Genomic DNA, 25,149 nt, shown 5'->3' on the forward strand with positions numbered 1-25,149 from the left:
TAATGAGGAATGTTTCCTACGACACTGGCAAGGCAAAGCAGACAGTGATGATTAGTTATACATGAGTCTGTCTGGAAAATCCCTTCAGAAACACATAAGAATGATTGATAACTTTGGTCAACTTTCTGTTCCCTGCCTCCTGGGTGGCGCAGTGGTTAAGGGTGCTGTACTGCAACGCCAGCTGTGCCACCAGAGACTCTGGGTTCGCGCCGAGGCTCTGTCGTAACCGACCAGGAGGTCCGTGGGGCGACGCACAATTGGCCCAGCGTCGTCCGGGTTAGGGAGGGTTTGGCCTGTAGGGATATCCTTGTCTCATCGCACACCAGCGACTCCTGTGGATGCATGACTTTCAACCTTCGTCTCTCCCGAGCCCGTACGGGAGTTGTAGCGATGAGACAAGATAGTAGCTACTAAACAATTGGATACCACGAAATTGGGGAGAAAAAAGGGTGTATTTTTTTTATTTTTAAGATTTAAAAATAAAATATAAAATTCAACTTTCTGTTCCCTGCTCACATTTCTCCAAAGCAACAATGTGATGCAGAAAACAACATCCACGGGTCTCACTTCTGCAGATTACAGCGTTAACATGTTCCATCTTTCCAGTTGAGGTTTAGGAGACATGGCCAGGTTATCTGAACGACACAATTACCTCGTTCAGAAGGGTATAATACTTATTTTTCTTTAGGTATTTGGAAAAGCTCTGTACACACACACTCCTTCCCTCCCTCTCTCTCCTTCCCTCCCTCTCTCTCCTTCCCTCCCTCTCCTCATTCCTTTCATCCATCCCTTGCTCCCTCTTATCTCTCAAGCTGTTGTAGTGAATTAAGGGTTCCTTTGATTCTCTGGTAACAACAAACAACCACTGCAGTAGCAGTAGCAGAACCCTGTTCCTTGAGAGCTACCCTCCTGTAGGTTCTCACTCCAACCCTGTTCCTGGAGAGTTACCCTCCTGTAGGTTTTCACTCCAACCCTGTTCCTGGAGAGCCACCCTCCTGTAGATTTTTAACTCCAACCCTGTTCCTGGAGAGCCACCCTCCTGTAGGTTTTCCCTCCAACCCTGTTCCTGGAGAGCCACCCTCCTGTAGGTTTTCACTCCAACCGCAGCTGTAACTAACCAGATTCAGCTAATCAACCAGGTAATTATTAGAATCAGGTGCAGTAGATTAGGGTTGGAGTGAAAACCTACAGGACAGTAGCTCTCCAGGAACAGGGTTGGAGTGAAAACCTACAGGACAGTAGCTCTCCAGGAACAGGGTTGGAGTGAAAACCTACAGGACAGTAGCTCTCCAGGAACAGGGTTGGAGTGAAAACCTACAGGACAGTAGCTCTCCAGGAACAGGGTTGGCGTGAGAACCTACAGGAGGGTAGCTCTCCAGGAACAGGGTTGGAGTGAGAACCTACAGGAGGGTATCTCTCCAGGAACAGCCCTAAAATAAAGCAGTGTATAACACCTTAGTATGTCCTTTACAACATAGATGTGTGCTCTATATAAAGGTTTTTAATGTGTTTGGATGTGTTCTGATCTGTTCACAACAACACTGAGTAATATTTACCTTCTCCATTGAGTCATCATTGGTCAGAGTGATGCATTGTGGTCATGGACCAAAGCTTTTGGATTTCACGCTTGAGAAAATGAGTCATTAACAATACTTGCAGTGGTGGTCAAACGTATCAAATTATAGGCCTACTTCGTCTGATTTAGGACCAAAAGTTGGTCCAGTGAACTTTACAAAGCCACACCAAACCGCAACCTTATGTGGGTATTGAATAATATTGGGACTTTTGAGCTGAGCTGATATTATGAACTGAGTTTCGGGGATTAAAAAAATTCCCCTGACATTGGTCAAATCGGGATCCCCTCCGTGGAAACAATATGAACGTACATTTTTTTTTAAATGTTTACTTTGACTTTGTGTGAACGTTTTTTCAAAAATGATCCTGACATTGGTCACATTGGAATCCATGACCGTCCCTTGTTGGTGTCAAACCAACTTCTAACTCTGCAGGCAGGGCTTCGTCATAGTGACATTGCAGACAGCATATCACCAGCACAATGTATGAAGGGACTCTTTCATCATAAATGCTATTTGTCCCCGAGTCCCAGTACTTGCTCCACTGCCGAAGGCAGGGAAAGCCTTCAGTATAAAAGAGATGAAACGCATAGCTGAACAAATAGCACTGCACTGGAACTCAAATAGGCATTGTGCCTGCTGCCATGTACCCGACTGATACAACTGGTCTATCATACTAGGTACGGTCCAAACTGTTCCCAACATGAAAGGCGTTTTGAAGTGAAACTGCACACCACCAATGTATATGTCGTTGTAATGCGGAGAATATAAATACCAGTAGTTTAGATCATCATCGAGACACATCACTCTCTCACTAGCTGCATTTCATTTCACCCAAAACACTATTATAAGTTTTGGGAATATTTAAATACTATATTTAAATACTCTGTCATCCTGCATATCAATGTAGTTTGAGGACAGCATCCCACAGAAGACAGACGGACAGTATCACGTGAGAGCTGTCGAAATACCATCTTTCTTCACCCTTTTAATGAGTTTCAACATGGCCGTCCTCACACTAGTCTAGTCAACACACTTAGACAATGGAAAGCTCCTGCATCTCCCGAGGAAGATGATGACATCTCTGTTTGTTTTGCTTCAGGGCAATTCCATGGTAACAGAATTAGGAAACTCTTGATTTTTCACTTTAAAATGTACAGTTGTGGACAAAAGTTTGGAGAAAGACAAATATTAATTTCCACAACATTTGTTGCTTCAGTGTCTTTAAATATCTTTGTCAGATGTTACTATGGGACACTGAAGTATCCTTACAAGTATTTCATAAGTGTCAAAGGCTTTTATTGACAATTACATGAGTCAATATTTGCAATGTTGACCCTTCTTTTTCAAGACCTCTGCAATCCGCCCTCTCATGCTGTCAATTAAATTCTGGGCTACATCCTGACTGATGGCAGCCCATTCTTACATAATCAATGCTTGGAGTTTGTCAGAATTTGTTGGGTTTTGTTTGTCCACCCACCACTTGAGGATTGACCACAAGTTCTCAATGGGATTAAGGTCTGGGGAGTTTCCTGGCCATGGACCCAAAAAATGTATGTTTTGTTCCCAGAGCCACTTAGTTATCACTTTTGCCTTATGGCAAGGTGCTCCATCATGCTGGAAAAGGCATTGTTCATCACCAAACTGTTCCTGGATGGTTGGGAGAAGTTGCTCTCAGAGGATGTGTTGGTACCATTCTTTATTCATGGCTGTGTTCTTAGGCAAAATTGTGAGTGAGCCCACTCCCTTGGCTGAGAAGCAACCCCACACATGAATGGTCTCAGGATGCTTTACTGTTGGCATGACACAGAACTGATAGTAGCGCTCACCTTGTCTTCTCCGGACAAGCTTTTTTCCGGATGCCCCAAACAATCGTAAAGGGGATTCATCAGAGAAAATGACTTTACCCCAGTCCTCAGCAGTCCAATCCCTGTTCCCTTTGCAGAATATCAGTCTGTCCCTGATGTTTTTCCTGGAGAGAAGTGGCTTCTTTTCTGCCCTTCTTGACACCAGGCCATCCTCCAAAAGTCTTCCCCTCACTGTGCGTGCAGATGCACTCACCTGCCTGCTGCCATTCTTGAGCAAGCTCTGAATGGTTGATTGCAATCTTACTGGCAGCAATATCTTTGCCTGTGAAGCCCTTTTTGTGCAAAGCAATGATGACGGCACGTGTTTCCTTGCAGGCAACCATTGGCTGACAGAGGAAGAACAATGATTCCAAGCACCACCCTCCTTTTGAAGCTTCCAGTCTGTTATTCGAACTCAATCAGCATGACAGAGTGATCTCCAGCCATGTCCTCGTCAACACTCACACCTGTGTTAACGAGAGAATCACTGACGTGATGTCAGCTGGTCTTTTTGTGGCAGGGCTGAAATGCAGTGGAAATGTTTTTGGGGGATTCAGTTCATTTACATGAAAAAGAGGGACTTTGCAATTTATCTGATCACTTTTCATAACATTCTGGAGTATATGCAAATTGCCATCATACAAACTGAGGCAGCAGACTTTGTTGAAAATTAATATTTGTGTCATTATCAAATGTTTTGGCCACGACTGTATACTAAACAAAAACGATTGATTTCAAAGTTTAACAAACCATAGAACTCTAAGCACAAGGTCTGGCAATGTGTTTTTGTGAAATGTTCAGTGGAAATTGTTAAAAGTAGTTGTGCAGCATAGAGTTGTTTTTTTACTTTGAAAATCAAATGGTTTTTGTTTGGTATATATTTAAAAAGTGAAAAATCGGAGTCTCAGTGTAATTCCGTTACCGTGGAAGTGCGCTTCACTCACTGTATGATCACTACAGTCTCCCTTGACACAATAACAGGAGGCTGTGGAGTTCAAAGCAGAGGTTTGCAGGGCTGAAAACAAGACACCTGAGAGGATGTGGAGGATAATGTGTGTTTCCTCTTCTTCTTATTGTCCACTTGATCCGGTGAAGCCAGGGGAGCGCTCTGTTATTGAAATCCCCTTTCCTGATACACCGTCCTGTGCTAGCCCTCCTTGACAGCTGCAGCCGGACCCAACAGTTACTGTGTTTTGGAAAAAAGTTTCCTAATGCGCTCAACGGCAATAGAGCGAGGACGAGGTCAGATGACTTGGTCTGGCCTCCGTCCAGGAAGTGCTAAAAACACAAGGGTCAGTGCACAGGAAGTTGTAGTCATTTGGAAAATGAAAAAATATATACATAAAAAAGAGGGATGAGGGCTACAGGACATGGGAAGGAGCGATAAAAGAGAGGGATGAGGGCTACAGGACATGGGGAAGTTGTGATAAAAGAGAGGAATGAGGGCTACAGGACATGGGGAAGGAGTGAATAAAGAGGGATGAGGGCTACAGGACATGGGGAAGGAGTGATATAAGAGGGATGAGGGCTACAGGACATGGGGAAGGAGCGATAAGAGATGGATGAGGGCTACAGGACATTACCAAGATGGCGTAGCAGTAGGTCGTCCTGTCCTGTCGTGTCCCTGTATATATCGTTTATTTTTCGTTTTTTACATATTTTCTCCACATATCTCTTTGAAAACATTTAGCTAAACCCTAAGCTTCCAAATACTCTCCTGCAACCCGACTCACCCAATGTAGCTATTTTTCCTAAAGTATTTATATTTACTTCGGAACCCCTCAACTGAAGCTAGCCAGCTAACCAGCGGGTATGCTAGCGGTCTCCAGCTAACCGGTCATCAGCTAACCTGTAGTTCGGAAAGCTCTCGCCTGTTCGTACAACGCGACTTTAACCAGAGCACAACGGACCTATTTATTTTTCATCCCCGGATTCCCACCGCAAACGGAACATCTTTCAGCTGGATTTTTCAGCAACTAGCTATCTAGCTAAACCGCAACCTCGGATTACTCCTGGCTAGCGTTTCCACCCACTTAGCTTGAAGCTAGCCCGGCCGTAGCACCTGCGCTACCACCGTAGCATACTCCTGAGCTACAATACCCGGGCCCACGACCGGTCTACCGATGTCATCGCATGAAGAGGAATAAACAGACTCACCCCATCGCGACGTCCCCCAAAGGCTAACTCTCTAGCCCTCGCTATCTCCCTGCTTGCTAATTCGGCCTGCTAACTGCTAGCTTGTCCAGCTCCGGCCCGCTAACTGCTACCTTGTCTAGCCCGGGACTACAAACTGTTAGCTTGTTAGCACAGGCCTGCTAACCGCCTGAATCGCCGCGTCTCAAACGCTCACCGGACCCATATTTACTTTCTATCTCTTTTGACTTTTAATTTGTTTATACCTTCCGGAAACCTGCCTCACCCAATGTGATACGGAATCGCTATTATTTATTTATTTATTTTTAGAACACACTCAAGAACCTCCAGAAGCTAACCAGCTAACTAGCTACAAGCTATTTAGTCATTGTTCGTTTTTTTTAAACCTGGATAACACTCGCCAGGCCAGCTTCCCTGCCCCACCCACCGCTGCCCCCTGGACACTGATCTCTTGGCTACATAGCTGATGCACGCTGGACTGTCCATTAATCACGGTACTCCATTCTGCTTGTTTGTTCTATCTGTTGGCCCCGTTGCCTAGTCTACGCCATTTTACCTGCTGTTGTTGTGCTAGCTGATTAGCTGTTGTCTCACCTACTGTTTTAGCTAGCTTTCCCAATTCAACACCTGTGATTACTGTATGCCTCGCTGTATGTCTCTCTCAAATGTCAATATGCCTTGTATACTGTTGTTCAGGTTAGTTATCATTGTTTTAGTTCACAATGGAGCCCCTAGTTCCACTCTTCATGCCCCTGATAACTCCTTTGTCCCACCTCCCACACATGCGGTGACCTCACCCATTACTACCAGCATGTCCAGAGATACAACCTCCCTCATCATCACCCAGTGCCTGGGCTTACCTCCGCTGTACCCGCACCCCACCATACCCCTGTCTGCGCATTATGCCCTGAATATATTCTACCATGCCCAGAAACCTGCTCCTCTTATTCTCTGTCCCCAACGCTCTAGGCGACCAGTTTTGATAGCCTTTAGCCGCACCCTCATACTACTCCTTCTCTGTTCCGCGGGTGATGTGGAGGTAAACCCAGGCCCTGCATGTCCCCAGGCACCCTCATTTGTTGACTTCTGTGATCGAAAAAGCCTTGGTTTCATGCATGTCAACATCAGAAGCCTCCTCCCTAAGTTTGTTTTACCCACTGCTTTAGCACACTCTGCTAACCCTGATGTCCTTGCTGGGTCTGAATCCTGGCTCAGGAAGGCCACCAAAAATTCAGAGATTTCCATACCCAACTATAACATCTTCCGTCAAGATAGAACTGCCAAAGGGGGCGGAGTTGCAGTTTACTGCAGAGATAGCCTGCAAAGTAATGTCATACTTTCCAGGTCCATACCCAAACAGTTCGAACTACTAATTTTGAAAATTACTCTCTCCAGAAATAAGTCTCTCACGGTTGCCGCCTGCTACCGACCCCCCTCAGCTCCCAGCTGTGCCCTGGACACCATTTGTGAATTGATCGCCCCCCATCTAGCTTCAGAGTTTGTTCTGTTAGGTGACCTAAACTGGGTTATGCTTAACACCTCGCCAGTCCTACAATCTAAGCTAGATGCCCTCAATCTCACACAAATCATCAAGGAACCCACCAGGTACAACCCTAACTCTGTAAACAAGGGCACCCTCATAGACGTCATCCTGACCAACTGGCCCTCCAAATACACCTCCGCTGTCTTCAACCAGGATCTCAGCGATCACTGCCTCATTGCCTGTATCCGCTACGGAGCCGCAGTCAAACGACCACCCCTCATCACTGTCAAACGCTCCCTAAAACACTTCTGTGAGCAGGCCTTTCTAATCGACCTGGCCCGGGTATCCTGGAAGGACATTGACCTCATCCCGTCAGTTGAGGATGCCTGGTCATTCTTTAAAAGTAACTTCCTCACCATTTTAGATAAGCATGCTCCGTTCAAAAACTGCAGAACTAAGAACAGATACAGCCCTTGGTTCACCCCAGACCTGACTGCCCTCGACCAGCACAAAAACATCCTGTGGCGGACTGCAATAGCATCGAATAGTCCCCTTGATATGCAACTGTTCAGGGAAGTCCGGAACCAATACACGCAGTCAGTCAGGAAAGCTAAGGCCAGCTTCTTCAGGCAGAAGTTTGCATCCTGTAGCTCCAACTCCAAAAAGTTCTGGGACACCGTGAAGTCCATGGAGAACAAGAGCACCTCTTCCCAGCTGCCCACTGCACTGAGGCTAGGTAACACGGTCACCACTGATAAATCCATGATTATCGAAAACTTCAATAAGCATTTCTCAACGGCTGGACATTCCTTCCGCCTGGCTACTTCAACCTCGGCCAACAGCTCCGCCCCCCCCGCAGCTCCTCGCCCAAGCCTCTCCAGGTTCTCCTTTAACCAAATCCAGATAGCAGATGTTCTGAAAGAGCTGCAAAACCTGGACCCGTACAAATCAGCTGGGCTTGACAATCTGGACCCTCTATTTCTGAAACTATCTGCCACCATTGTCGCAACCCCTATTACCAGCCTGTTCAACCTCTCTTTCATATCGTCTGAGATCCCCAAGGATTGGAAAGCTGCCGCAGTCATCCCCCTCTTCAAAGGGGGAGACACCCTGGACCCAAACTGTTACAGACCTATATCCATCCTGCCCTGCCTATCTAAGGTCTTCGAAAGCCAAGTCAACAAACAGGTCACTGACCATCTCGAATCCCACCGCACCTTCTCCGCTGTGCAATCTGGTTTCCGAGCCGGTCATGGGTGCACCTCAGCCACACTCAAGGTACTCAACGATATCATAACCGCCATCGATAAAAGACAGTAGTGTGCAGCCGTCTTCATCGACCTTGCCAAGGCTTTCGACTCTGTCAATCACCATATTCTTATCGGCAGACTCAGGAGCCTCAGTTTTTCGGATGACTGCCTTGCCTGGTTCACCAATTACTTTGCAGACAGAGTTCAGTGCGTCAAATCGGAGGGCATGCTGTCTGGTCCTCTGGCAGTCTCTATGGGGGTGCCACAGGGTTCAATTCTCGGGCCGACTCTTTTCTCTGTGTATATCAATGATGTTGCTCTTGCTGCGGGCGATTCCCTGATCCACCTCTACGCAGACGACACCATTCTATATACCTTCGGCCCGTCTTTGGACACTGTGCTATCTAACCTCCAAACAAGCTTCAATGCCATACAACACTCCTTCCGTGGCCTCCAACTGCTCTTAAACGCTAGTAAAACCAAATGCATGCTTTTCAACCGGTCGCTGCCTGCACCCGCATGCCCGACTAGCATCACCACCCTGGATGGTTCCGACCTAGAATATGTGGACGTCTATAAGTACCTAGGTGTCTGGCTAGACTGCAAACTCTCCTTCCAGACTCATATCAAACATCTCCAATCGAAAATCAAATCAAGAGTCGGCTTTCTATTCTGCAACAAAGCCTCCTTCACTCACGCCGCCAAGCTTACCCTAGTAAAACTGACTATCCTACCGATCCTCGACTTCGGCGATGTCATCTACAAAATGGCTTCCAACACTCTACTCAGCAAACTGGATGCAGTCTATCACAGTGCCATCCGTTTCGTCACTAAAGCACCTTATACCACCCACCACTGCGACTTGTATGCTCTAGTCGGCTGGCCCTCGCTACATATTCGTCGCCAGACCCACTGGCTCCAGGTCATCTACAAGTCCATGCTAGGTAAAGCTCCGCCTTATCTCAGCTCACTGGTCACGATGGCAACACCCATCCGTAGCACGCGCTCCAGCAGGTGTATCTCACTGATCATCCCTAAAGCCAACACCTCATTTGGCCGCCTTTCGTTCCAGTACTCTGCTGCCTGTGACTGGAACGAATTGCAAAAATCGCTGAAGTTGGAGACTTTTATCTCCCTCACCAACTTCAAACATCAGTTATCTGAGCAGCTAACCGATCGCTGCAGCTGTACATAGTCTATTGGTAAATAGCCCACCCTTTTTCACCTACCTCATCCCCATACTGTTTTTATTTATTTACTTTTCTGCTCTTTTGCACACCAATATCTCTACCTGTACATGACCATCTGATCATTCATCACTCCAGTGTTAATCTGCAAAATTATAATTATTTGCCTACCTCCTCATGCCTTTTGCACACATTGTATATAGACTCCCCCTTTGGTTTCTACTGTGTTATTGACTTGTTAATTGTTTACTCCATGTGTAACTCTTTGTTGTCTGCTCACACTGCTATGCTTTATCTTGGCCAGGTCGCAGTTGCAAATGAGAACTTGTTCTCAACTAGCCTACCTGGTTAACTAAAGGTGAAATAAAAAAATAAAATAAAAAAAATGGGGAAGGAGCGATAAGAGATGGATGAGGGCTACAGGACATGGGGAAGGAGCGATAAGAGATGGATGAGGGCTACAGGACATGGGGAAGGAGCGATAAGAGATGGATGAGGGCTACAGGACATGGGGAAGGAATTATAAATCCAAACATGTCACAATACTAATAGAACAGAGATGAGGGTGAAACACATGGAAGCATCTAGCATTGAGCCAGCCAAGATGGGATGTTTTGGATGATGTTGTTGACATGGATGTTACATAACATCGCCTACAACAGAATTACTGTCAAGGCTGCAGCCTACCTAAGCAAAGAAGCTAATGTGTAAATCAAGTTATTTGAAACCTAGTTCCCTAGAACTATAAGAAAGTTACTGGGATGGATTTAGAGTAGGGTCAAGAAGTTTGCACTGGAAATTTAAAAAAAGTTTATTTCAGCCGACCAAAGGCTACTTCCATCTGACACCCAGCACACTAGCCCATATTTGGTAATAGTGGGAATCAAACTCACAACTTTGGTGTTGCTGACACCCTACCAAAAGAAAACCCAGTGAGACAGAGAGGGCCTGCAGACACAATGTTCATGACAGTCAGTACAGACGGCTAGCAGACACTAACGATGTTCATGACAGTCAGTACAGACGGCTAGCAGACACTAACGATGTTCATGACAGTCAGTACAGACGGCTAGCAGACACTAACGATGTTCATGACAGTCAGTACAGATGGCTAGCAGACACTTACGATGTTCATAACAGCCAGTACAGACGGCTAGCAGATACGTACGATGTTCATGACAGTCAGTACAGACAGCTAGCAGATACGTACGATGTTCATGACAGTCAGTACAGACGGCTAGCAGATATGTACAATGTTCATGACAGTCAGTACAGACAGCTAGCAGACACTTACGATGTTCATGACAGTCAGTACAGACAGCTAGCAGACACTTACGATGTTCATGACAGCCAGTACAGACGGCTAGCAGACACTTACGATGTTCATGACAGCCAGTACGTAGCTCTCCACGCCCTTGCTGCCGTGGTACTCCACCATCTTGGAATCGGCCACCACCAGCGTTTCCACCCACTTCTCCCTGCTGATGGAACGCTGGCGTATCCTCCTCTTCCTCCGCTGGCGTCTCTCCCAGCGCTCCCGTTGCCTCTCCACATGTTCCAACGCCGCAGCGGGATCTGAGGGCGGAGCCATGACAAATATTGTGGTTGTAGAGTTGTAGCTTTAGTATTGTGTTTAAAAATAGCATGGAATAAGTCAGACTTGTTTTGTGTTATCCTTGATTGGTTTGAACTTCGTTACACCATATATTAGTAAGGGATGTTTATGTAAAACATGTTATGTGTTTGATCAGGTCAGTTACACCAACTATAGTCAATAGTGAATTTACCCAAAACTGTACATCATATGTATGAAGAGTCAGCTAAGTGCCAACAGCGTTAGAACCCTATACAGTACACACTGATGCATTGTGTTGAACATAACATGTACTCTATAAAGAAACATACAACAGAGACAATTCAGTCTTTTCTAAATGTCTTGAGGGAATTCAAGTGAGCTTTACGCACGCTTAACCCTGTGAGAGAGGAAGTGGGGATTTTATGCATGCTTGAGACAGAAGTTTACAGTCTCTCCTAAAATGCCTGGTAAGCCAGATGATCTTTCCTGGTTCTCTCTAGCATCCCCAGCCATCTGCAGGATATTCCAACAATTCTCTTGACCTATTCCCTGTGGGTGAAGTCAACCAAGACTCCAGTGAAGTGCACGTTCAAGTGAGTTCGAAAGAGTTATTTTCAAAATAGTTCAAGTCCCGGGGCCTGCAATGAATTCCTAATGGCATATTTACATATCTCTCTTGCATAATACTGCCTCTCGGATATTTCATCCGTCAATGTGTTTCAGGGCTTAATTAAGGCTCCTGGTATTTCAAACAGGCCCCATTACCAGCCCAACAGTTCCTAGGCCGTCTTCCTCCACCTCTAGAGAGTGGAATTCAGTGTGTGTGTGTGTGTGTGTGTGTGTGTGTACAGTGTATGTGTATGTGTTTGTGTGATAGATCCAGGTTGGGATAGGGATCTCTCCGTGCATCGGCCCTGTTTGAATACTTAGAAAATGCATCCTCCCTTGCCTAAAGCATGACTGATCTGGCACCATCTGGATGGGTTTGGTTGGATCTGACATGTAAAATCAGTTGTTGTCAGAAGTGGGATCTTTGTTTTGTCCAATCCGACATTGTGAGATTGGTGATTAGTTCAAGGAAGGGAAGGAAAGGTGCATCTTTAAAGTATTGGAACAGCCACATCCTCTAAGGCCTCTATAATGGAGTGTGTGATGCCAGGTCACGACGGGAGGCTTCACCTTTGACCCCACAGGTCCTGTTGGTGGTATGGTCTCCAGAGATGGGCTGTACCAACTGGCTTTGGGTGGGGGAGGTGTGGCGCTTGTAGATAATGTGGACTTGTGGTGCCGTCAACTCATCACTAGACCGCTCCAATGGCCGGATAAAGAACTCCTCCTGGGACAGCTTGAACAGCCCAGTCTACAGAGGGAGGTAGGTCAGTATTGCTTTTGTTATGAGAAAAACATAGTGATCATATTGTACAGGGAGAAAGGGCCTCAGAATTGCTAAATTATTATTTGATTTATTTAAATGGTCCTAAGCAAGGACATTCTACGGGGTGAGAGCGAAGTCAAAATGTATTCTACAGTATATGAGAAATATAGTGATCCTATTGTACAGGGAGAAAGTTGGTCAGAAATACTTTATTAATACAAAAAAATACAGTCCTAAACAAGCACATTGTTTGGGTAAAAAGAGGGGAATAAAACAGTAAAACACATTCTACTGGGAGAACAGCTGCTTTGATATGGGGAAAACACAGCACATTCTACTGGGAGAACAGCTGCTTTGATATGGGGAAAACACAGCACATTCTACTGGGAGAACAGCTGCTTTGATATGGGGAGAACACAGCACATTCTACTGGGAGAACAGCTGCTTTGATATGGGGAAAACACAGCACATTCTACTGGGAGAACAGCTGCTTTGATATGGGGAGAACACAGTTACCACATTCTACTGGGAGAACAGCTGCTTTGATATGGGAAGACTGGAGTTAGCACATTCTACTGGGAGAACAACTGCTTTGATATGGGAAGAATAGAGTTAGCACATTCTACTGGGAGAACAGCTGCTTTGATATGGGAAGACTGGAGTTAGCACATTCTACTGGGAGAACAGCTGCTTTGATATGGGGAGAACACAGTTAGCACATTCTACTGGGAGAACAGCTGCTTTGATATGGGGAGAACACAGTTAGCACATTCTACTGGGAGAACAGCTGCTCTGATATGGGAAGAACACAGTTAGCACATTCTACTGGGAGAACAGCTGCTTTGATATGGGGAGAACACAGTTAGCACATTCTACTGGGAGAACAGCTGCTTTGATATGGGGAGAACACAGTTAGCACATTCTACTGGGAGAACAGCTGCTTTGATATGGGGAGAACACAGTTAGCACATTCTACTGGGAGAACAGCTGCTTTGATATGGGGAGAACACAGTTAGCACATTCTACTGGGAGAACAGCTGCTTTGATATGGGGAGAACACAGCACATTCTACTGGGAGAACAGCTGCTTTGATATGGGGAGAACACAGTTAGCACATTCTACTGGGAGAACAGCTGCTTTGATATGGGAAGAACACAGCACATTCTACTGGGAGAACAGCTGCTTTGATATGGGAAGAACACAGTTAGCACATTCTACTGGGAGAACAGCTGCTCTGATATGGGAAGAACACAGTTAGCACATTCTACTGGGAGAACAGCTGCTTTGATATGGGGAGAACACAGCACATTCTACTGGGAGAACAGCTGCTTTGATATGGGGAGAACACAGTTAGCACATTCTACTGGGAGAACAGCTGCTTTGATATGGGGAGAACACAGTACATTCTACTGGGAGAACAGCTGCTTTGATATGGGAAGAACACAGTTAGCACATTCTACTGGGAGAACAAGGGATCACAACTGCTTTGATATGGGAAGAACACAGTTAGCACATTCTACTGGGAGAACAAGGGATCACAACTGCTCTGATATGGGAAGAACACAGTTAGCACATTCTACTGGGAGAACAAGGGATCACAACTGCTCTGATATGGGAAGAACACAGTTACCACATTCTACTGGGAGAACAAGGGATCACAACTGCTCTGATATGGGAAGAACACAGTTAGCACATTCTACTGGGAGAACAGCTGCTTTGATATGGGAAGAACACAGTTACCACATTCTACTGGGAGAACAAGGGATCACAACTGCTCTGATATGGGAAGAACACAGTTAGCACATTCTACTGGGAGAACAAGGGATCACAACTGCTCTGATATGGGAAGAACACAGTTAGCACATTCTACTGGGAGAACAGCTGCTTTGATATGGGAAGAACACAGTTACCACATTCTACTGGGAGAACAAGGGATCACAACTGCTTTGATATGGGAAGAACACAGCACATTCTACTGGGAGAACAAGGGATCACAACTGCTTTGATATGGGAAGAACACAGCACATTCTACTGGGAGAACAAGGGATCACAACTGCTCTGATATGGGAAGAACACAGTTAGCACATTCTACTGGGTGAGAGATGGGGCAAAATTGCTTCAGAGAGAAATAAATGCAATCAGCTTCATGAAAATGTGCCATTAGGTTACAGTATTACATAAACACAAGTTATCTTGGGATTTATCATGTGATTATTTTCCCTTCCCTTTGGGAGCAAAACAAGGACGTATGAGAGAAAACGCACCAACTGAAATTGAGTCATAACTATAATGGCTAAATCGCGAATGCTCCGCAACAATGATTTAGACTTATGACAGTCTTCAACCCAGCAGTCTGGCCTCTGGGCTTCTGGCTCAGCCGTAGCTGTCGATCTTAGAGCGAGATGTGGCATTGTGCCAAATGATATGCTGTGGGTCTGGAGCCCGTCGATCTCTCCTCAATATATCCAATTGCTATCATTTTAAAGAAACAACATTTCCAGTCCAGTAAGTCCCCCTCCTCCAGGTTCAAAGAGTTTAAAAGGACAGATTCACTATACAGTATATACACCTTGGATTCAACTAGAAGTTGACTGTTCAAGAACATGGACATTTAAGAGGATACTCTGAGAAAGTTTCCCCTTTGGCCAAAAGTCCCTTATTGTGGGGAAAACAAGCATTTACAGTCACTTAAACTTAGAAGTATCACAAATGTTTAGGTTTACATGCAAATGTTTGAATTTCTAGAACAAATGGAAAAAAGGCAGAAATTGAGAGATATATTATTAGAAAGGGAGAAAGGAATACAGTAATAATGGAACAGTATGATGTTGTTGATAGGGCTTGTAGGGAGAAAGGAATACAGTAATAATGGAACAGTATAATGTTGTTGGATAGGGCTTGTAGGGAGAAAGGAATACAGTAATAATGGAACAGTATGATGTTGTTGATAGGGCTTGTAGGGAGAAAGGAATACAGTAATAATGGGACAGTATGATGTTGTTGATAGGGCTTGTAGGGAGAAAGGAATACAGTAATAATGGGACAGTATGATGTTGTTGATAGGGCTTGTAGGGAGAAAGGAATACAGTAATAATGGGACAGTATGATGTTGTTGATAGGGCTTGTAGGGAGAAAGGAATACAGTAATAATGGGACAGTATGATGTTGTTGATAGGGCTTGTAGGGAGAAAGGAATACAGTAATAATGGAACAGTATGATGTTGTTGATAGGGCTTGTAGGGAGAAAGGAATACAGTAATAATGAACAGTATGATGTTGTTGATAGGGCTTGTAGGGAGAAAGGAATACAGTAATAATGGACAGTATGATGTTGTTGGATAGGGCTTGTAGGGAGAAAGGAATACAGTAATAATGAACAGTATGATATTGTTGGATAGGGCTTGTAGGGAGAAAGGAATACAGTAATAATGGACAGTATGATGTTGTTGATAGGGCTTGTAGGGAGAAAGGAATACAGTAATAATGGAACAGTATGATGTTGTTGATAGGGCTTGTAGGGAGAAAGGAATACAGTAATAATGAACAGTATGATATTGTTGGATAGGGCTTGTAGGGAGAAAGGAATACAGTAATAATGAACAGTATGTTGTTGATAGGGCTTGTAGGGAGAAAGGAATACAGTAATAATGGAACAGTATGTTGTTGATAGGGCTTGTAGGGAGAAAGGAATACAGTAATAATGGGACAGTATGATGTTGTTGATAGGGCTTGTAGGGAGAAAGGAATACAGTAATAATGGAACAGTATGTTGTTGATAGGGCTTGTAGGGAGAAAGGAATACAGTAATAATGGAACAGTATGATGTTGTTGATAGGGCTTGTAGGGAGAAAGGAATACAGTAATAATGAACAGTATGATATTGTTGGATAGGGCTTGTAGGGAGAAAGGAATACAGCAATAATGAACAGTATGTTGTTGATAGGGCTTGTAGGGAGAAAGGAATACAGTAATAATGGGACAGTATGATGTTGTTGATAGGGCTTGTAGGGAGAAAGGAATACAGTAATAATGGGACAGTATGATGTTGTTGATAGGGCTTGTAGGGAGAAAGGAATACAGTAATAATGGAACAGTATGATATTGTGGGACGTGGACAGCAGTCACAGAGGAGAGATGGGATGTGGACAGCAATCACAGAGGAGAGATGGGACATGGACGGTAGTCACAAAGTAGAGATGGGACGTGGACAGCAATCACGGAGGATAGCTGGGATGTGACAGTGAACAAAGAGGAGAGGTAGAATGTGGACAGCGGTCACAGAGGAGAGGTGGTATGTGGACAGCGGTCACAGATGTGACAGTGAACACATGCTGTCTCAGCCTCCAGTATTTATGCTGCAGTAGTTTATGTGTCGGGGGGCTGGGGTCAGTTTGTTATATCTGGAGTACTTCTCCTGTCCTATTCGGTGTCCTGTGTGAATCTAAGTGTGCGTTCTCTAATTCTCTCCTTCTCTCTTTCTTTCTCTCTCTCGGAGGACCTGAGCCCTAGGACCATGCCCCAGGACTACCTGACATGATGACTCCTTGCTGTCCCCAGTCCACCTGGCCATGCTGCTGCTCCAGTTTCAACTTCCACCTGACTGTGCTGCTGCTCTAGTTTCAACTGTTCTGCCTTATTATTATTCGACCATGCTGGTCATTTATGAACATTTGAACATCTTGGCCATGTTCTGTTATAATCTCCACCCGGCACAGCCAGAAGAGGACTGGCCACCCCACATAGCCTGGTTCCTCTCTAGGTTTCTTCCTAGGTATTGGCCTTTCTAGGGAGTTTTTCCTAGCCACCGTGCTTCTACACCTGCATTGCTTGCTGTTTGGGGTTTTAGGCTGGGTTTCTGTACAGCACTTTGAGATATCAGCTGATGTACGAAGGGCTATATAAATAAATTTGATTTGATTTGATTTGATGCGTTATGATTCCGTTTGAGTGACCTACACTAGTGGATAAGTAAGACAATGAGAGGTAAATTGATCATGCGTAAACACAACACAGGCTCCATCGCTTGTTCTGTTCATGGAAGCATGATGATGTGTTTCACACCCACATGTCATCGATGACATCCAGCCTGATTTTAGATGAAAGGTGCTCTAACACTTGTGATGTCAAACGCATCCTCTCAAGCACAGCTCACAGGTGCCTTCACCAACCAGTCACTGGTTTTCCATGGATGGTGCAATCTAATAATATAACTACACTAACAGAGCAGGAATGAGGCCAACAGCACATAATGAATTCAGAGACAAATATAAAAAATAATACTTAAACATCATCTGTTCAGACGTGTGTTTAAAGATTGAAACTAAGTTGAAGCCAGTGTGGCATACAACATTATACAGTAGTACTTACTGATTATTGCAAAGCATTAGCATATTTTTATCAGAGCTAGAGGAATTAAATACACCTCTAATGAATCGTCATTTACAATTTCACCTACAAATGTAATAAATCTTCTTTGGTTTTGTATAATAATATATGCCATTTAGCAAACACTTTCATCCAGTCTCATGCACAGAACCAAAGCGGAAAACAAAGACGGGATAGGACCAGTCATTGGCATCGATCAACATTATGTTTTTGATCAATTGTATTTCTACTTTGACTTGTTACCCTAGGAACAGAGAAGTTCTAGAAGTTAAACCTTTTGCATGACCCTTTAGGATGTGAAAGTAAAAACAGATATCTCAGTAGGTCAGCAGTGGCGGTCTCAGTAGGTCAGCAGTGACGGTCTCAGTAGGTCAGCAGTGACGGTCTCAGTAGGTCAGCAGTGAGGGTCTCAGTAGATCAGCAGTGACGGTCTCAGTAGGTCAGCAGTGAGGGTCTCAGTAGGTCAGCAGTGATGGTCTCAGTAGGTCAGCAGTGACGGTCTCAGTAGGTCAGCAGTGACGGTCTCAGTAGGTCAGCAGTGACGGTCTCAGTAGGTCAGCAGTGACGGTCTCAGTAGGTCAGCAGTGACGGTCTCAGTAGGTCAGCAGTGAGGGTCTCAGTAGGTTAGCAGTGACGGTCTCAGTAGGTTAGCAGTGACGGTCTCAGTAGGTTAGCAGTGACGGTCTCAGTAGGTTAGCAGTGACGGTCTCAGTAGGTTAGCAGTGACGGTCTATCTCCCCCTCTCACTCACCAGGCCGTCACAAGTGCTTATAGCCGCCCTCCCCTTCATGGTTGCCTGGTCCCACACGTCCCCGATAAAGTGGCACAGCGAAGGGCCATGGCTGCGTATTTTGGCCCCCTCCATGCCTCCGTACCTTCGCTCAGTCAGGAAGCCAGGAGCCAGCAAGTGTGGGTTGAGGGTGAGGTTGAAGTGCAGATTGTGGCCACCGTGCTGCAACTGGTAGAACACCCGTGTAGGGTTTCCTGGTTCCCCCTGGGTTTCCCTCCGCTGTACCCGGCTGACGCGGTGGGACACAAAGTTGGACAGGAAGTGACCTTTGGCGTCCACTCGGTAGGGGTGAACGACCTCGTACTGCGGAAGCCCCTGTAGAAAGCTCTCTGGTTGGGAGAGAAAATAAAAACATGCTGTCTACTAATTGACTGTGAGGTTGTAAACAAACTTGGCAAGCTGTAAACAGTTCCATCTGCACAAGGCACACATACACTATCCATCATTTAAACTATCCATCATTTAAACAGGGGTTGAATATGACTACAGTATGTCTGTCTTTTTTAATCGAGGATGAGCATGTGACCCAGTATCCACCAATGGCAGGCAATAGTCATGTGGAGTCGTGGATGAGGTCTCACAACGGGCGCTAACTAACTAGGGCTTCGGGTTACTATAGAAGCTGACTGGAGTGTCGATCAGTCTGCTGTACTCTCCTACGCTACGTCTGCCTACACCCGGATCCTGGCAGGGGGGGCATCATCACGGTGATCGGCGGCATGCTGCCCCGCTGTGCCACCTTCAATGATCGGATGAGGCTTAAGGCCCTCACTTACACGCAGACAGAAACATACATGCACACACAAGCACCGTTCAAAAACGGCATGCACCTCACAGCACTTTAATCATATGCTAGTGGTGCCCTAGTAGTATGCACCTCACAGTACTTTAATCATATGCTAGTGGTGCCCTAGTAGTATGCACCTCACAGCACTGTAATCATATGCTAGTGGTGCCCTAGTAGTATGCACCTCACAGCACTTTAATCATATGCTAGTGGTGCCCTAGTAGTATGCACCTCACAGCACTTTAATCATATGCTAGTGGTGCCCTAGTAGTATGCACCTCACAGCACTGTAATCATATGCTAGTGGTGCCCTAGTAGTATGCACCTCACAGCACTGTAATCATATGCTAGTGGTGCCCTAGTAGTATGCACCTCACAGCACTTTAATCATATGCTAGTGGTGCCCTAGTAGTATGCACCTCACAGCACTTTAATCATATGCTAGTGGTGCCCTAGCAGTATGCACCTCACAGCACTTTAATCATATGCTAGTGGTGCCCTAGTAGTATGCACCTCACAGCACTTTAATCATATGCTAGTGGTGCCCTAGCAGCATGCACCTCACAGCACTTTAATCATATGCTAGTGGTGCCCTAGTAGTATGCACCTCACAGCACTTTAATCATATGCTAGTGGTGCCCTAGCAGCATGCACCTCACAGCACTTTAATCATATGCTAGTGGTGCCCTAGCAGCATGCACCTCACAGCACTTTAATCATATGCTAGTGGTGCCCTAGCAGCATGCACCTCACAGCACTTTAATCATATGCTAGTGGTGCCCTAGTAGTATGCACCTCACAGCACTTTAATCATATGCTAGTGGTGCCCTAGCAGCATGCACCTCACAGCACTTTAATCATATGCTAGTGGTGCCCTAGTAGCATGCACCTCACAGCATTTTAATCCTATGTTAGTGGTGCCCTAGCAGCATGCACCTCACAGCACTTTAATCATATGCTAGTGGTGCCCTAGTAGTATGCACCTCACAGCGCTTTAATCATATGCTAGTGGTGCCCTAGAAGTATGCACCTCACAGCACTTTAATCATATGCTAGTGGTGCCCTAGTAGTATGCACCTCACAGCACTGTAATCATATGCTAGTGGTGCCCTAGTAGTATGCACCTCACAGCACTTTAATCATATGCTAGTGGTGCCCTAGTAGTATGCACCTCACAGCACTTTAATCATATGCTAGTGGTGCCCTAGTAGTATGCACCTCACAGCACTTTAATCATATGCTAGTGGTGCCCTAGCAGCATGCACCTCACAGCACTTTAATCATATGCTAGTGGTGCCCTAGTAGTATGCACCTCACAGCACTTTAATCATATGCTAGTGGTGCCCTAGCAGCATGCACCTCACAGCACTTTAATCATATGCTAGTGGTGCCCTAGCAGCATGCACCTCACAGCACTTTAGTCATATGCTAGTGGTGCCATAGCAGCATGCACCTCACAGCACTTTAATCATATGCTAGTGGTGCCCTAGTAGTATGCACCTCACAGCACTTTAATCATATGCTAGTGGTGCCCTAGCAGCATGCACCTCACAGCACTTTAATCATATGCTAGTGGTGCCCTAGTAGTATGCACCTCACAGCACTTTAATCATATGCTAGTGGTGCCCTAGCAGCATGCACCTCACAGCACTTTAATCATATGCTTGTGGTGCCCTAGTTGCATGCACCTCACAGCATTTTAATCCTATGTTAGTGGTGCCCTAGCAGCATGCACCTCACAGCACTTTAATCATATGCTAGTGGTGCCCTAGTAGTATGCACCTCACAGCACTTTAATCATATGCTAGTGGTTCCCTAGCAGCATGCACCTCACAGCACTTTAATCATATGCTAGTGGTGCCCTAGCAGCATGCACCTCACAGCACTTTAATCATATGCTAGTGGTGCCCTAGTAGTATGCACCTCACAGCACTTTAATCATATGCTAGTGGTGCCCTAGCAGCATGCACCTCACAGCACTTTAATCATATGCTAGTGGTGCCCTAGTAGTATGCACCTCACAGCACTTTAATCATATGCTAGTGGTGCCCTAGTAGTATGCACCTCACAGCACTTTAATCATATGCTAGTGGTGCCCTAGTAGTATGCACCTCACAGCACTTTAATCATATGCTAGTGGTGCCCTAGCAGTATGCACCTCACATCACTTTAATCATATGCTAGTGGTGCCCTAGCAGTATGCACCTCACAGCACTTTAATCATATGCTAGTGGTGCCCTAGCAGTATGCACCTCACAGCACTTTAATCATATGCTAGTGGTGCCCTAGCAGTATGCTAGATGTGCAATAGCAGTATGCTAGATGTGCCCTAGTAGTATGCTAGATGTGCAATAGCAGTATGCTAGGTGTGCCTTAGTAGCATGCTAGATGTGCCCTAGTAGTATGCACCTCACAGCACTTTAATCATATGCTAGTGGTGCCCTAGCAGCATGCACCTCACAGCACTTTAATCATATGCTAGTGGTGCCCTAGCAGCATGCACCTCACAGCATTTTAATCATATGCTAGTGGTGCCCTAGCAGCATGCACCTCACAGCACTTTAATCATATGCTAGTGGTGCCCTAGCAGTATGCACCTCACAGCACTTTAATCATATGCTAGTGGTGCCCTAGCAGTATGCTTGATGTGCCCTAGTAGTATGCTAAATGTGCAATAGCAGTATGCTAGATGTGCAATAGCGGTATGCTAGATGTGCAATAGCAGTTTGCTAGATGTACCTTAGTAGTATGCTAGATGTGCCCTAGTAGTATGCTAGATGTGCAATAGCAGTATGCTAGATGTGCCCTAGTAGTATGCTAGATGTGCCCTAGTAGTATGCTAGATGTGCAATAGCAGTTTGCTAGATGTACCTTAGTAGTATGCTAGATGTGCCCTAGTAGTATGCTAGATGTGCAATAGCAGTATGCTAGATGTGCCTTAGTAGCATGCCAGATGTGCCCTAGTAGTATCCACCTCACAGCACTTTAATCATATGCTAGTGGTGCCCTAGCAGTATGCTAGATGTGCAATAGCAGTATGCTAGATGTACCTTAGTAGTATGCTAGATGTGCCCTAGTAGTATGCTAGATGTGCAATAGCAGTATGCTAGATGTGCCCTAATAGTATGCTAGATGTACCCTAGTAGTATGCTAGATGTGCAATAGCAGTATGCTAGATGTGCCCTAGTAGTATGCTAGTGGTGCCCTAGTAGTATGCTAGATGTGCCCTAGTAGTATGCTAGATGTGCAATAGCACTATGCTAGATGTGCCTTAGTAGCATGCTAGATGTGCCCTAGTAGTATGCACCTCACAGCACTTTAATCATATGCTAGTGGTGCCCTAGTAGTATGCACCTCACAGCACTTTAATCATATTCTAGTGGTGCCCTAGCAGTATGCACCTCACAGCACTTTAATCATATGCTAGTGGTGCCCTAGCAGTATGCACCTCACAGCACTTTAATCATATTCTAGTGGTGCCCTAGCAGTATGCTTGATGTGCCCTAGTAGTATGCTAAATTTGCAATAGCAGTATGCTAGATGTGCAATAGCAGTATGCTAGATGTGCAATAGCAGTATGCTAGATGTGCAATAGCAGTATGCTAGATGTACCTTAGTAGTATGCTAGATGTGCCCTAGTAGTATGCTAGATGTGCAATAGCAGTATGCTAGATGTGCCCTAATAGTATGCTAGATGTGCCCTAGTAGTATGCTAGATGTGCAATAGCAGTATGCTAGATGTGCCCTAGTAGTATGCTAGATGTGCCCTAGTAGTATGCTAGTGGTGCCCTAGTAGTATGCTAGATGTGCCCTAGTAGTATGCTTGATGTGCACTAGTAATATGCTAGTGGTGCCCTAGCAGTATGCTAGCAGTTACATAGGCAGTCACAGTGTATTCACATGGTAGTAGTTACATAGGCAGTCACAGTGTATTCACATGGTAGTAGTTACATAGGCAGTCACAGTGTATTCACATGGTAGTAGTTACATAGGCAGTCACAGTGTATTCACATGGTAGTAGTTACATAGGCAGTCACAGTATAATCACATGGTAGAGGTTACATAGGCAGTCACAGTGTATTCACATGGTAGTAGTTACATAGGCAGTCACAGTATAATCACATGGTAGAGGTTACATAGGCAGTCACAGTGTATTCACATGGTAGTAGTTACATAGGCAGTCACAGTGTATTCACAATTAACTATTATGCTAAATGAATAGTGAAAGTGGTTTCATCAAAGCACTGGTTTTCCATGTTTGAATCTCCATGGCAATATAACTGTATATCTCTATACTACTACCTTCAGGAATGTATACTGTTTAACATGACTTTCTCATCTCTTTACCTGAAAAGCTATGACAGTGACAAATGTATTAATCACAAAGGAGAGGAGAATAAAAACATCACTAATCCTTTCTATAAAACACAGACCTAACAGAAAGATCTGTAAGCCATCTCTATTTCTGCCTAAAATTCAAAGAGTAATTCAGAACAGGTTTCACTTCAAGTCAGACCAGTCTGTCTCACAGGAGTAAACAGGGAGCTGATTTGAATGGGTGAGATGCGGTGGAGGTATATAGGAAGTGAAGGGTAGTGACTGTTTTTTTTCTTTACTTTGGGGTGTTTAAGAGTTGCTCTCACAGGGAATGTGTTATGCCAACCCTGAGACTGTTGAATCCTTTGATAGAGGACAGTGCCCACCAGTAGTGTCAAGTGCCATCCCAAATGCCACTGCTGCAGTACCAAGCTATCTCCCCTGTGTCAGTCCATCGCCTCACAAACCGATTACACTTAGCCTTGGCTCCCCAGAGCACTCGCTAAGGTTGATTTGTATGGATGGTAGAGTGTCAAACAGCCCAAAGGTGTATCTAGACTGCTTATGGAAGGCCTTTCCCTTGTTCACTAAGGCTGATACAGAACACAGGGAGACCAAGGGGAGAGGGGTGAAGGAGAGAGAGAAGGGGGGAGAGAAAGAGAGAGAAGGGGGGAAGGAGAGAGAGAAGGGGTGAAGGAGAGAGAGAAGGGGTGAAGGAGAGAGAGAAGGGGTGAAGGAGTGGGAGAAGGGGTGAAGGAGAGAGAGAAGAGGTGAAGGAGAGAGAGAAGAGGTGAAGGAGAGAGAGAAGAGGTGAAGGAGAGAGAGAAGGGGTGAAGGAGAGAGAGAAGGGGGGAGAGAAATAGAGAGAAGGGGTGAAGGAGAGAGAGAAGGGTGGAAGGAGAGAGAGAAGGGGTGAAGGAGAGAGAGAAGGGGTGAAGGAGAGAGAGAAGGGGTGAAGGAGAGAGAGAAGGGGTGAAGGAGAGAGAGAAGGGTGGAAGGAGAGAGAGAAGGGGTGAAGGAGAGAGAGAAGGGGTGAAGGAGAGAGAGAAGGGGTGAAGGAGAGAGAGAAGGGGTGAAGGAGAGAGAGAAGGGGTGAAGGAGAGAGAGAAGGGGGGAGAGAAAGAGAGAGATGCGCAACTGGAATATTTGTTCAAAAGTAAGTGTAGTACTGGTATTCTTTTTTTAAATCAACCCCCCTTTTTTCTCACACCAAGACACTTCAGCTCAGAGGCCAACTTTAGGTTAACTATATCTAGTATCCTAAACACAGGAGGTTGATGGCACCTTAATAGGGGAGGACGGCTTGTGGTAATGACTGGAATGGATTAGGTGGAATGGTACGAAATACATCAAATACATGGTTTGATGCCATTCCATTCGCTCCGACCCAGCCATTATTATGAGGCGTCCTCCCCTCAGCAGCC

General features: G+C 45.4%; 1 protein-coding gene across 1 annotated transcript in view; it reads right to left on the minus strand.

Moving 5' to 3' along the window:
- Positions 1–25,149, minus strand: part of adamts7 (a disintegrin-like and metallopeptidase (reprolysin type) with thrombospondin type 1 motif, 7) — a 175,357-nt gene that overhangs the window by 148,781 nt on the left and 1,427 nt on the right. The window contains exons 2-4 of the mRNA XM_031812698.1: positions 18,583–18,950; positions 12,251–12,431; positions 10,874–11,070 (exon numbers count right to left, since the gene is read on the minus strand). Coding sequence (XP_031668558.1) covers positions 10,874–11,070; positions 12,251–12,431; positions 18,583–18,950 — 746 coding nt within the window. The remainder of the gene's footprint in view (positions 1–10,873; positions 11,071–12,250; positions 12,432–18,582; positions 18,951–25,149) is intronic.

Source organism: Oncorhynchus kisutch, unplaced genomic scaffold, assembly GCF_002021735.2.
Source record: "Oncorhynchus kisutch isolate 150728-3 unplaced genomic scaffold, Okis_V2 Okis03b-Okis08b_hom, whole genome shotgun sequence".
NCBI lineage: Eukaryota > Metazoa > Chordata > Actinopteri > Salmoniformes > Salmonidae > Oncorhynchus > Oncorhynchus kisutch.